Source organism: Furipterus horrens, unplaced genomic scaffold, assembly GCF_987537825.1.
Source record: "Furipterus horrens unplaced genomic scaffold, mFurHor1.1.pri manual_scaffold_6, whole genome shotgun sequence".
NCBI classification, from domain to species: domain Eukaryota; kingdom Metazoa; phylum Chordata; class Mammalia; order Chiroptera; family Furipteridae; genus Furipterus; species Furipterus horrens.
In genome coordinates this window covers 171,113,488-171,127,251 of record NW_028327176.1, presented here as the reverse complement: position 1 = coordinate 171,127,251, position 13,764 = coordinate 171,113,488, and the positions used below count along the sequence as shown (strand labels likewise).

General features: G+C 40.4%; 1 protein-coding gene across 4 annotated transcripts in view; it reads left to right on the top strand.

The window, feature by feature from the left end:
* Nucleotides 1–13,550, top strand: part of MAP7 (microtubule associated protein 7) — a 152,560-nt gene extending 139,010 nt beyond the window's left edge. For 3 of the 4 annotated variants that reach the window (XM_090279897.1, XM_090279898.1, XM_090279894.1), the window contains 8 exons: nt 353–641; nt 1,809–1,980; nt 2,227–2,328; nt 2,722–2,772; nt 2,882–2,924; nt 5,814–5,916; nt 10,396–10,619; nt 12,253–13,550. In XM_090279897.1, the coding sequence (XP_090136023.1) occupies nt 353–641; nt 1,809–1,980; nt 2,227–2,328; nt 2,722–2,772; nt 2,882–2,924; nt 5,814–5,916; nt 10,396–10,619; nt 12,253–12,263 (995 nt within the window). In that variant the 3' untranslated portion in view covers nt 12,264–13,550. The remainder of the gene's footprint in view (nt 1–352; nt 642–1,808; nt 1,981–2,226; nt 2,329–2,721; nt 2,773–2,881; nt 2,925–5,813; nt 5,917–10,395; nt 10,620–12,252) is intronic. The other variant, XM_090279895.1, reaches the window with a different exon arrangement.
* Nucleotides 13,551–13,764: the final 214 nt, after the last annotated feature.

Sequence of the window (13,764 nt, the reverse complement as noted above, 5' to 3'; positions counted from 1 at the left end):
GCAAATGGAAGATCTCATCTTCTTTTTGCTCAGGATATAACTTTGCACAGAACCTAACATGAGGCTCAGTACACATTCGACATGTGTTGTTAACTGATTTAACTTGTATAAAAATAAGACTTGGTGAAAAGTGTCAGCTTTGTTAGATGTCTTACTTACACACGCAGCTTTTTGTTATCTGTTGCTTGGTTACACATGGAATACAGTGAAACCGTGAGAACACTCGATAATAAACATTCCCTTTTCTTTTATAATGATGAATTCCAGGCCTGGGGTGTGGGGAATGCTAGTTTTTGTTTTGTTCTTTGGATTTTGTTTCCAGTTGGTTTTTTCCTTTTACCTGCTTGTACAGCTGCTCCAGCCCCAGCTCCGGCCCCAGCTCCGGCCCCAGCTCCGGCCCCAGCTCCAGCCACAGCCCCCACTCCAGCCTCAGTCACAGCCCCAGCCACAGCCCCAGTCTCAGCACCAGTGCCCATCCCTGTGCCATCATCCACTGTGACCACCAGTGCTTCTCCTAAAACCTCGGCCGGCACCACCGACCCAGAAGAGGCCACAAGGCTGCTAGCTGAGAAGAGGCGGCTGGCCCGAGAGCAGAGGGAGAAGGAGGAAAGAGAGAAGAGGGAGAGGGAAGAGCTCGAAAGGTAAACAAGTGACATTGCTAAGTGCTGTCATAGGGATACCTTGATACCTTGGATTCAGTCTTCGGTGTGAGAGAGAAGGGGTGGTAGCAGTGAGAAAGGCGAATGGACTAATTGTTTCCAAGTTACTCTGACCAGGTATTCCTGTGACCACCAAGTAATTTATTTTTAAAGCATATTTTCTTGTTATAATGACAATACAACAACATTAATGGAGAAAGGTTAATTTTATTTTTTTATTAAATTTATTGGGGTGACATTTATTAATAGGATCATGTAGGTTTCAGGTGCATATTTCTATGATACAAGATCTGTATATTATACTGTGCCCACTCCCCAAAGTCAAACCACCTTCCGTATCTATAATCTTACCAGTGTTCAATAATTATGTATATTTTGAATAATCCTTTCTAGTCTCTATGAATAGTGTAGAGTTATGTATGCATACATAAATATATACACATACATATATATTTACAAGATTATAACTACAATAAAGCTACAATTGTACAGGCTGGGGTTTTTTTTACTTAACATATCTCTAAACTCCATGTTTCCCTATTATCTTTCTAATTATCATTTTAAAGCTGAATAGTAAAAGTTTATGTCTTCTTTCCTGAGAGGATAGATGTCCTCTCAGAGGGTAGCTGGGTGAGATAGTTAAATACCCCACGATTGCCTGCCAGACAGTATTACTACATCTCCTTCTCGGGCTGATAGGCTTATGTCAATATAATTGATCTTCAGTTAAGCAGAACTGCACCTGGAGGAGGACGGGCTGCGATCCTGGAGCTTGGTCCCAACAGATTTCAACACATAGGCCATCTTCCTCCAGTCCGGTGACAGAACATTATAAGATTGGGGGCAGAGCGGGGGGGTAGTTCAAATGAGTCTCGACCTTTAAAGATAAATAACAAATTATTTTACAAAACCAGCTCTTCCCCACATGTAAATGGTTACATTTTGCCACAAGGCAACAGGAGCCTGGGGAGATGAGGAGGAAGAGTAGAAGGTGGCTTCACAGTTTGTCTCTGAGCGCCACGGAATGTATCCAATGGAGTCTTTCCTGCCAGACCTATGAACAAACTGTCCTGGCAGTAACCACACACCCGAGCCTCTCTCCAAGGAACTCCCCTCACGTATCTTGGTTTTGTTCTTCTCTTTCTCCAGACAAAAGAAAGAGGAATTGGCTCAAAAGGTGGCCGAAGAGAGAACTCGGCGGGAGGAAGAATCCCGCCGGCTGGAAGCTGAGCAGGCCCGCGAGAGGGAAGAGCAGCTGCGGAGGCAGGAGGAGGAGCGGGTGCGGCGTGAGCGCGAGGAGATGGAGCGTCTGCAGAAACAGGTGGGGGCCCGGGGCGCGCGGTGGACGCTGCTCAGCGCTGTCCCTTGGCAGGTGGCAGGGGCCATCTCCAACGAGCAGAGGAAATCGGGCAGTGGATGGTTACAATTGCTCTGCGTCTAGTGCATGCTCTCATTTTCGGCACTTTCTCCATGTGTCTTGCCTCCACCTCTGGCGCCCCGAGAGATTGGGGGCATCAGGCCAAGCCAGCTTGTTTGTAAGAAGCACATGCTGACTTCTTGTTTTTAGAAAGAAGAAGAAGCCCGCGTTCGTGAAGAAGCAGAGAGGGTCCGGCAGGAACGGGAGAAGCATTTCCAGAGAGAAGAGCAGGAACGCCTGGAGAGAAAGAAGGTGTGGCATCTAACCCAGAAACCTGGGACACTAACTGTTTTCTTTCCTTCTAGACTTGAAGCCGTGTAAAGACCAAGAGACTAGCTCATGGCCATCAGAACACAAACATGTCCTGCCCGTTCTAGATAAACTACAGTAGCTCTCCCATATTAGTAATCTTCTCCAAAGAAATCATTACTTATATTTCAGCCTTCACCAAAAAGTTATTTCCAACTCATGTGCTTTAAGGCAGTTCTAACTTCTGGTTATAACCCCAATTAAAACAAATAGGTATTACATTTTCCCAAAATAACAGGTGTTTTAATGACCTACTATTTGTTTCGTAAGTGAAATGTGTCAGGCTAGCTTTCTTTCTATATTTGATCTGTTCACTCAATTCTTCCTTTCTTATAGCGACTTGAGGAGATTATGAAAAGAACCAGGAGAACGGAAGCTACAGATAAGGTATTGATATGACCATTTTTAGCTATTCTTAATGGCTTTTATTTTATTTTTCTTTACTTTGCTTGTAACTTTAACATTAAAAAGTCTTTTCCCTTTTTCCTTTTGGTAGAAAACTGTTGATCAGAGAAATGGAGCTCTCACTGGAGGAACAGGTATTTATTTCAAATAATTCAATTCAAATACAGAGTTTTTGAATTGACTTTCTAGAGGTCAGGATATTCATTGCTTGATTAAAAAAAACAAAAAGATAGCATTGACTCACAGAAACCCAGGTGTGTGTCATCTAGTCCAAAAATTATCCCCTATGTAAGACTCTGTAGCATTCCTGGAAGATGGTTTTTCACATTTGTTTATGCACAAATGGAGTGCTTAATATCTTAAATCATTTTATTCTTACATGTATCTGTGCATGTGTGTGTGTGTGGCTATATAGAGATATTATATATGTCGTCGTCGTCGTCGTCGTCGGCAGCCGTCCGTCTCGAGAGACGATGGTGTAGCTTCTTGAGAGTCTATCTGCACCGCCGAGAATGGCTGTGCAGTCCGATTCGGGAGTGACAATCCCTGCCGCACTTGGTACAGGTGAAGGCAGATGGCCGTTGTTGCTGCTGCTGACGCTGCTTCCGCCTCGATCTTTTCTGGACCGCCTCCTCGTTGCGCGCAGCCTCTGCCCGTGACGTACCTTGCCTGACCGCGAGCCTCCAGGCTAGGCGGTCGTCTGCTTGAACTTCCCATGTGTTGAGATTGATGGAGCATTGTGTCATGTCCTTTTTGCAGATGTCTTTGAACCGCAGTTTTGGGCGCCCTGTCATCCTCTTGCCTTCTGCTAGCTCGCCGTAGAGGAGGTCTTTGGGGATACGGCCTGCATCCATTCTTTTGACATATTATGTACACACATAATTAAAAATTTTTCTTTGCATTAATAGAACTAAATTTTACTTAAACATATATATTTTGACAATTTGTACTTATGGCAGTTCTCAAAAAAGGATTTAAATATTATTTCTTATAGTTCTGACTTCAGAATAGTTAAAATTAAAAATCTGTTGAAATGTCACTAGAAAGTTGCTCATGTGTTGTAGACAAAGATGATTTATTTCTTGGTGATTTTAAACCATATTTGGTTTAAATAAAAATAACCTTAGTGTTTTAGTGCTCAGGTTCAGTTAATATTTACTAAATTCCCTTTTTTTTGTCGGGTACATTATGCATATATTTTCTTGTTTAATTTCCACCATAGTCTTATGAGGTAGAAGGCGCTTTATCTGGGAGTCACAAGCATTTTCAGACACCTGCTATGTGCCAGGCCCTGTTGTGGGTGTGAGGATTCAGTGTATCAAGAGAGGCAGGTGTCTGCCTCTGAGGGGCACTCACATAGTGACAGGCTCAGTCTGCACAGCTGGAGTCCAAGTCACCAGCTTCACTCTGTTCCTTCTGTGATCCCATGTGGTCTTCATACATACAGATGGTTGTAGGTAGCTCCTCATTCAAGTCTTCCTCTTTCCTCACTGCAGTATCAATGTGAAAAAAAAATGAACATAGATACCTCACGGGCTTTTTTTGTTTATTTTTAAAGATTAGAGTAAAAATTAAATGATTTATGTAAAAGAATATTCTTTGTTAGTTCTGGGTGTTTTCAAATGTAAAATATTTGTATTGTGGGATTTGGTTTTATTTCAGCAGAGAACGTCCTAGTTTCTCTGTGTCATGATTGCTTTATAGTGGGGTTTTCATGCTCTGTGAAAGGTGCCCTAATTGTATTTGTTTGGAGAGTAGCCCTAGTGGTTGCATATTAACCCTGTTGCATTTTTAGCAAGCGTCTCCAAGAATGTTGCACTAGATAGGCTGTAAGCAGGCATAGCACCCAGTGAGTCATCAGAATGAGTGTATCAGGATACAGATTGCATCCCGCTCAGGATTATTTGAGGGGCTGATGCTGTACTGTGTATATGACCTGGCTCTTTGTTATTTTTTTTTATCTTTCCCCTTCCCGCTGCTCCCCTACCATTGTACCTCAATCTGAGAATGAATACAGGCAAGAGGGAAGGTTCAACTTGTTAGTTGTCCTAAAAAATTAGTACCGCTAAAAAGAGGCCTGAAGTTTTCTAGCTCACAAGTATATCTCCTGTCTTGGCCCCACTGGTGGTTGAGGGCTGAATGGTGTTCGTAGTGCTTCTAAGAGAATTCTAGGGCAGGCAGGCAAACTATCAGAAGTCTTCTCAGAAGCTGCCTATTGCCAGCTCTACAAGTTTGGGCAGCTTTCAAGTTATCGGTCACTTCTTTGCTTCAGTTGTCAGACTCTTTGTACTTCTGACAGTTTCACTGAATTTGTGCCAGGCTGTTGAAATAACATTTTGTTGGAATTATTTCAGTTATTCTCTCACATCCAACTAAAACCATAAACCGCCACAGATTTCCCGGCAACTGTGACCTATATGAAGGTTTATAAGACTTGAAGTAACCCTGTCCCACGTTTTAGGTCGGTCATCTATATCGTTGGCTTAAGCTGGACTCTGACATTGAGCATTGAATAACAAGGCGGCGCAGTTAGGTGTAATTCATGAAATCCCTTACATTCTAAGTGTGACTAGAACTAAACTGACTTTTAAAAAATAGGTTTTATCATTGAAGGTATTTCATGGTTATTTGTTACAAATCCTTGAGTAAAGATGTTCAGCAGCAGCCTGATCAAGTCAGCTTACTGCTATCTTCTTCAATTGCTTTGCTTTCAGTATTATATACCTTTTGTCCGAAGTCAATTTAGTGCAAGCAAAAATCATAACACTGGTTTCCGCCTTTACAATATGCTGGGCACAATTCTAAGTACTTTGCATGTGTTAATACATTTAGTTCTTCCAGTAGCCTATGAGATAGCTACTATCTGTGGGGAAACCAAGACATGGAAGGGTTGTCATTTGTCCAAGGTCAGACAGCTGATTACTAGCAGAGCCAAGGCATAAATCAGGCATTCTAGCTCTTGGGGTTTGGGTTTGACAAAAGAGTAGTAGTAACCCTTTGTTCCGCTTCTTTGCCATGTCCAGCAGCACCTGCACTTCCGTGCACGATGAACTCTCCAGGAAATGGAGAACCAGTGGCCAGCCCACTTGTGGTTACCTCACACCAATCGAAAGTGACCATGGAGAGGTGAGTTAAATAGCGGAGGCCTTTTTAACTAATGTGCATTAGAGCAAACACCACTGTGTCACCCTGCCAATCCCAGCCTGTACTCCTAGTTTTATTTCTGGGCAGAACAGAGACTCTGGGATTATTAACCTACTTAAGTAAGCCATAGTTTTCTCATCTGGACATGGAGATATCCTTCCCACAAGGTATTGGGGGGGTCCAATGAAATAGTGTCTGTGAAGAAGGCCTGAAAACTAAGTTGCACCATACGAATGTTAGATGTTATTTATATTTGTCCTCCTAAAGTGCGGTGTCCCGAAGACACACAGGACCCTGCAGTGCGATATCATAGAAAAATGCTTTTGTGTTGTATCTGGTACTTATTGCCTTTTTTTTCACCATCAGTGTCACCAGGCAACAGTTCACAGTGATTCCAAGATCTGTTACCTCCATTGTGGCTATAAGCTCTCCATCCTTTAAGAATGGCTCATAGCAGTGTTCTTTAAACTCACAGCTTTTACCTTGTCTACATTTAATGATGTTCCCTGTTATCCTCAAGGGGTTATTCTTTTGACTTACACTTCCTAGAATAAACTTTTTTTGCATACTTAAATTTTTCATCCTGCACGCCTTCTACATTATTATTAAACTAGTTGTAGCACTGATCCCCTCAGGCTCTCTGCCACTCATACTCTTCCATCTAAGAAGGACCTGCTTATTATACCTGCCTTTAACATCCTTCCCTAAAACAATCTCCCATCCATGCGCACACATTTCCTTTGATTCTGTGAGGACTCAAATTTTTAAACAGTTTTGCTTCCGAAATCCTGTTAAAGACTTCAAAATTACAAATAAATGACATCCATTGATGCTCTTTTTTATTCCCAATTTCAAGTTGACTCGAAATTACTTACCAATCATTGTTTTTCACCTCAGTGCATTTTGTTTAATGAAGCATTCCATAATCCTCATGATGAGTCAACATATTTATTAAATGCCCTACTATGCACCCAATGTAGAGTTACAGATGCCACCAGCTTGCCCTCAGTGACCTAAATCACAAAGTGGAGATTCCCAGGGTCCCTTCCAAAGACCTTGATATAGTTGATACTCTGTGGCAACCCACTATGACCAATGCTATAAGCACTGTGGTGGGGTTTGTTTTCACTAGTAAACTCCATTCCTTAGAATGAATACCTTTGGAAGAAGTGTCGCTTTTCCTATTGTCTTGTGTACCTAACACACTGGCTTGCTTTCTGTTTGAGACAAATAAATGAATGCTGTGAACTAGGCCGTCTCCACCTCCAGAGACATGGTGATGTCCTCCCAATATTACTTTTCTAGGAGCAAGGGCGAGCAGCAGTTTCGGGTGCAGAATCTTACTTCTGACCTTGAGGGGCCTCAGTGACATGGCTGGCCTCTGAGGTTTCTTTGGCTGCCAGCTTTTGATGTGCAATCCTTTTAAAGCCTGAAAGCTGTTTTTCTTGCCCAGCAGGCTCCCCACTAATATACTGACTTGAAGAAGATTGGAGTGACCAAAATTATGGGCAGCTTGCACAGAAATACATAAACCTGAGGAAGGATAACTCTTCCAGAAGCCCATTTTGGTTTTTGAGAGAGTTTTCATAGAGGGAAGTGCCCATTGATGGAGGAGAGTGTCTTTCATGAACAGGAAACTTATTTTGGAACAGGAAAGAAAGGATAAATGTGTAAACACAAGGGGTGGGGCAGGAAGTTACCTTAAATTTCTCAGATCAGTCTCATAGATTCTTCCACCTCCCAGCTGAGAATGTCTGGAAGCTAAAAAACTCAGGGATATACAGGCTACTATCTTACCCTCCTAATAGCCCAGAGGACATTGTTCTTAGAAGCCCTTAGCAGTCTATCTCTTCAGTGGAATGTTCCTTCTCTCCAATAAGGGATTTGCAGCAATTTTGGTGTTCAACCTAGTAGTTTTCCTCCAAATCTTATGAGTTTATCATTGTACTTAGTTTTTGTGCCTGTTAGAAAAGGAACAATGCCAAGCCCCTATCATTCAAACAGAAAGAGATGTACCACTTTTTAAACTACTGGTTATAACATGATAATAACCATTCAGAAAAAGTAAAGTCCTGCCCTAGCTGGTGTGGCTCAGTGGATTGGGTCCCAGCCTGAGAACCAAAGGGTCACTGGTTCAATCCCCAGTCAGGGCACATGCCTGGGTTGCGGGCCAGAGGTGAGTAAGCAGCAACCACAGATTGATGTTTCTTTCCCTTTCTTTTCCCTCCCTTCCCCTCTCTCTAAAAATAAATGTAATCTTTAAAAAAATAATAAGGTCCTGGCTACAATAAGCAGTATGGTCTGTCAAATTCTTGCCACGGTCCCAGCCCCCTTTTATGGATATGTGTTGGACTGACCAAGCAAAGTACACAGGCTTCAAGAGTCTTGTATCCAGCTTTAACCTCCAGAGTGTAACCAAAGAAAGGGAATTTAAAAGCTGGTGCCTTTATTCCGAGAATACATACCGATCCATAACCCCAGTTATTTCAGTTTCAGTTTTATCATTTCTGCTGCTCACAGTGTCCTCTGAGCATTTGGAAATTGGTTACCCAAAGGATATAGCACAATTATTCATCTAATTGCAGACAAGTAAGAATGGGCGAGGTGGCCAGGTAGGAGAAAATGAAGTCAGCTGTTGACTCAAGTCTGGGGTTGGCGTTGCCATTACTAGCTTGTTAGCACACGCAGCCTACGAGGGGACAGCAGTTGAGATGGACAAGGAATGAGGGCTTTTGCAAATGCATTCCTCTTATGTCCTGCCAAAGCTTCTTAAAGTTTCTTTGGGATGAACCAGAACTTTCCCTGGTTACAGAAAGCCCATTGGTGTTGGGAAAGAACAGGAGGGTGGGTGTGGCTGCCCCAGCACTTGGAAAGGCAGGTGTTAGGTGTGTGTGCATGTATGTGCATGCATGCTCATGCAGACTACAGTGATGCCAAGCCTCCTATCCCTCCTTGGTGCAATAGCAGAAAAGCATCCTACTCTGAGTCTGTATAATATTTTTATGGGTTTTTTCACAGCACTTTTATAAAAAAAAATTTTAATGTACCTTGCAAAGCCTTTTAAGGTACTTGGGACAGGCTTTTTTTTTTTTAGAAAAAAAAAATAAGGTTTGATACTTAAAAATGCACCAAAATACAGAGTGGGGAAAAGTAAGTTTACAGTTTTGAGTACACAAAGCAGTTTATTCTTATATTAGTATTTATTAATTATTGTATTGTTTTTCATATGAACAACCGTAAACCTGCATTTATTTGCCTCACCCTGTCCTCAAATCAGAAATGCTTTAGAATGTGTTCCACAAAACCAGGACTTCTCATTGATTAGGGAAAGCAAATACTTCCCTAAAAGGGAGGAAAAAAGCAAAAACTCCTCAAAAAAATAAAACAATGGAAAGATTGGAAATACATTAGCTTTATTTTATCGTTTAGGAGGGAGATGGAAAAAGACAAATTGACTTGCTAAAGTCAAGCATTGGCATTGGAGACACGAGAGGCCCCGCTATGGTCCGTCTCTTTCCATAGACCTCTTTCAATAACAGAGCGTTCCATTTATCATCAGTATGTATCAGAAGGTAAAGCCTTCACAGTTTTTTGCTTTATAATTTTAGTCTTTTTCATTTTCCACTTGGAAATTTTAAGACAAGAATTTTGTCAGATATGGTCATTTTTGATACATGAGTTGAGCAGTGAACAAATACAAAGCTTGCAAATATATGTTTACTGCTGCAATCAGATGAAGGGAACAGGACAACTAATCTATACAGCATGCATTTGCTGCACAGGCATGGTTTGACTGCATCGTAAAGCTTAATAAGGAGCACATCACATATAGCACTGCCAATGTGGTTGTGGAGCTTGTGAAGAGGGTGAAAAATCTAAGAGAAGGTGTAGGCAGAAAATTAAGGATTTGACAACCAGTTCAAGGTACCTCAAAAATAAATCCAAGATATTAAACATGAATTAATCAATGAGAATCAAGGCGGGGTCAGAGGAAGATTTAATTGGCAAAGATGAGAAGGTTGCTCTTGAACAATTTACCCATAAAATTATTCATGTGTTTTAGGAAGCCAGAGATAGCCAGGCAGGGCTAGAATTAGAACAGCCAGGGAGTTTACAGAATGCGTAATGAGAAAAGCACAGCACCATAGATCAAGAGATCATGCGTGCAATCTGGACTGCCAGGGCACATGCAAGAATCAACCAGGGAATGCGTAAATAAGTGGAACAACAAATTAATGTCGATGTCTGTCTCTCTCTCTCTCAAATCAGTCAATAAAAAAAATTTTTTAAATACAAATATGTCAGAATTCACCATTTTTATTAGTAGTGATGTGGTTAGTGTAACATTTTGATTGTAAAGTTATAAAATTATTTATTATAAAACAGTTTTTGGTGGTGCTAAAAATGTATTTTCCAGTTTTCATACTAATTCACTATACTTTTGATTTTTTAATTTCCCAGTGCTCCCAATTTAGAAAAACAACCAAATGAAAATGGAGTATCTCTTCAGGATGAAAATTTTGAAGAAATCATAAACTTACCCATTGGATCTAAACCACCCAGAATAGAAGTTACCAACAGTGAGAACCCAGAAATTCCTTTGAAACCAATTTTGGCCTTTGAAGATGAAGGGACTCTTGGGCCCCTGCCTCAGGTAGATGGTGTTCAAACACAACAGACAGCAGGTAAGCTTGCCTCCTATTCCCTTCAGTAATCATCAGATATATGTGACACCCAGAGGGAATGAACCTTCTTCAAGTGTGACCATGACACACTTTGTCCTTCAATGGACCAAATAAGCCACAGGGGTCATGGAAATTGAATTGTGAGTTGGATGGAGCAACTTCTAGGGCCCCTCGTATTCTCCTACTCAGCATGGAAATTCATCTACATCAGCCTTAGGGGGTCCATGAGCCTCTCCTCCTGGAGCAGCACGCATTGCCCAGCATGCTTCAGATAAAGACAAGCACTTAAAGCCTCACTGTCACTTAGGGCCATTGGGCCAGTTCTGCCCACTGGAGAAAAGCTGTTTGGTTTTTATTCCATCTTTCTCAGCTCCTCGGACATTTGAAGATTGCCATCATGTCCTCCCATCATTTTTCTCTTGTTTGGGTTAAGCAGCCTGAAAAATTTATTATTGTTCTTTTTACATATAACAAGATAGTTACACTTTAGGTGATGGGACCATATTCCGAACTAGGAGCACACTGAGTCCAAGGGTCTTCCATCCATTGTTGAGTACAAAAAGAACAGTAGCTTTACAGGACCCAAAGAAATAAGGAGTACATCAAAAGTTACCAACTTAGTGGTCATAGTAACTCAATAGCATGGTCCCATTGGTCTCAAGGACAAGTAGGATAACCCAGCTCCATCTTTTTGTCCAGATTTTTTTTAACTCTGTCAACTTCTCTTCCCAGAAAATCAATTTCATGTACTGACCAACATCTCTTTATTATACTATTATGGACTGAGCTGGCCAAATTCAGCATGTTTAAATGGAGTCAGTAAAGATTTATTTGTGATCAGATTGTTTTTTCTTTTACGTTCCATCTGTGAACGTGTTCCAAATATTTTCCTCTTTAAAAATGTTGAAACCATCTATCCAAGTAAGTGTTCTTGGCTTCTCTAGTGTCCTGACCTTGGGAGTATAACTTCACTTTAGTGATCCACTTTTCTGGGCTGTAAAAGGAAGCTGTAAGATCCATCCCAGGTCTGACATCTGATTCTTAAGCCTCTTACATGTTGGTGGAAACACTCCTGGTGCAACTTCCTACTTTGTCGTGTTGCAGATTCACAGAGAGGACAGGAGCATCCAAGATGACTTTCTGCTCCACTGGTCAGGCCTTAAGTCACCTTTTGATTTATCTGTCATTCCATTCTTGCTTTGCCCACCTTTCCATACCTTCTCCAGGAAAGTAGTCCAGTGTCTATGATCTTAAGTGGCGTAAGGGTTCTTTGAGGATCATGACTATTTTATTGACAAACATTTATTTAACCTCCAACATACATTTGAAGACCAAAGCTTCAGGTACCAAGGATACAAAGATGTATGTAAGTCCCTAATCTCAAGGAAAGGACAATCCTTGTATGCAGTTTAGGAAAGTAAATGGGATAGCCAAACTTGAAATAAAGAAAAGGACATATATTTTCCTATTAGTGGTAGAATTCACTTATATATGTGATCATGGATCCTGATAAAATTGCCTATTCTTAAATGCATGATAAAGTTTTAGAAATTTAAGATATTACTATAGTATTCTATAAATAAGATTTTAGATAAATATATTAATGTGTTCTCTTTTCTCTCTCCTAATATAGAAGTTATATGAGCATTTCTACTGAAGAACCAAAGCAGAAATTTAATAAGAATTTCTACAATTAATGGAATTCCTCCCATGCTGTAAAGAAGCATCCCATCCTCCAGTTTTCTAAAGATTTCTTGACCATCATTTTGAAAAGACTTTATTAAAACCAGCTAAAGACAACAGACTGGATAGCTTTTCTAATAATTTTCGCCAACAGGAGAAAAGAAATGCTCCTTGTTCTTCAATACTTTAAAATGGCTTTTTCCAGTGAGCTCCTTTTAGCAAATCAGTTATTTTGTTTTCATTCTCTGAAGGATGAGAGCATCTGGCTGTAAAAGAAATAGGCTGACTTGGCATAACTATCCACATAGCTATTTCGGTCTTTAAAAGCTAACAGGTAAAATTGGCACAAAAAAATATACCTTTTACAATACTTGAAAAATAAGTACCTCTTTGCTCTACAAGTAGAATGAATAGGAGAGGTGTTTCAATCAAGTCTGTTTGTTTAAATAATATTGCAAAGAGCTCTATTTGTAGAGGCAAATTATAGGCAGGTTACCAGGTTCTTGTAAATGCAGCTTGTACATTCTGCAAACCCAGCTGTCACATTCTTGCATCTCTTTTTCCAAAAGCATACTAAACAGTTTTTAAAGGTGAAGAAGAAAAAAAACATTATTTTTTCAGAGCTAGAAAATAATTTACTGTCCTCTAAAATAATGTGTTTATAAAGTTTTTCCAGAAAAACTAATCAAATGAATTAGAATAATGTGACAACAGTGCAGATTTGCTTTAGTAGATTCATTCCTTATGTTACTGTAAAAGAATGTTACTGACGATTCAGGTTTGTTTCTGAAGTCTGTGTACTGCTGCTGTCCCCAGTGATGGTGGGACTCATCTTTGCCTTACCTGATCACGAATTACGTGGGGGGGGAATAAAGAATTAATATTTCTTTAAATAAAAAAAAAAAAAAAAAGAATTTGGTTTTGCTCGTTTAAGAGCAAGGAAGACATGGAATGCCGACTGTGTTTGGGACACAGGACACGGTGCAGGACCCCTTCCCGAGTGTCCCCGCTCCGCGTGGCGTCTGTCAGCTTTCACTTCCCTTGTTCTTCACTGTTGCTGCTCAGCGTAGCTGTACAAACTTGCACTTTCATTTACTAATCTAAATTCCATTTTATTTTACCACTTTAGAGGCTACAAATAACTAAATATTGAAAGAGAAGGAACACATGTTTTTATGTGGAGTGTAAAAAAGGTGAACTACCACTGTAGTGTATTGGTTTTTATTAAAAGAGAGATTGGTTAATCTACTAGACTGAATGAGAGACTATTCATTTATTGGACTAGTTCCTTAAAATCCAAGCATAGCGTCTTTAGTAATAGCTGTTATTTGTTAAAACGTTAATTTGGGGGGTTTCCCTATGCCCATTTGTCCATGTACACATAATCATATTAAAGCAATCTGTTCAACAAAATTGTTTTATTTGTCTAACTCAACCTAACATGACACACCAAATGTGTTTG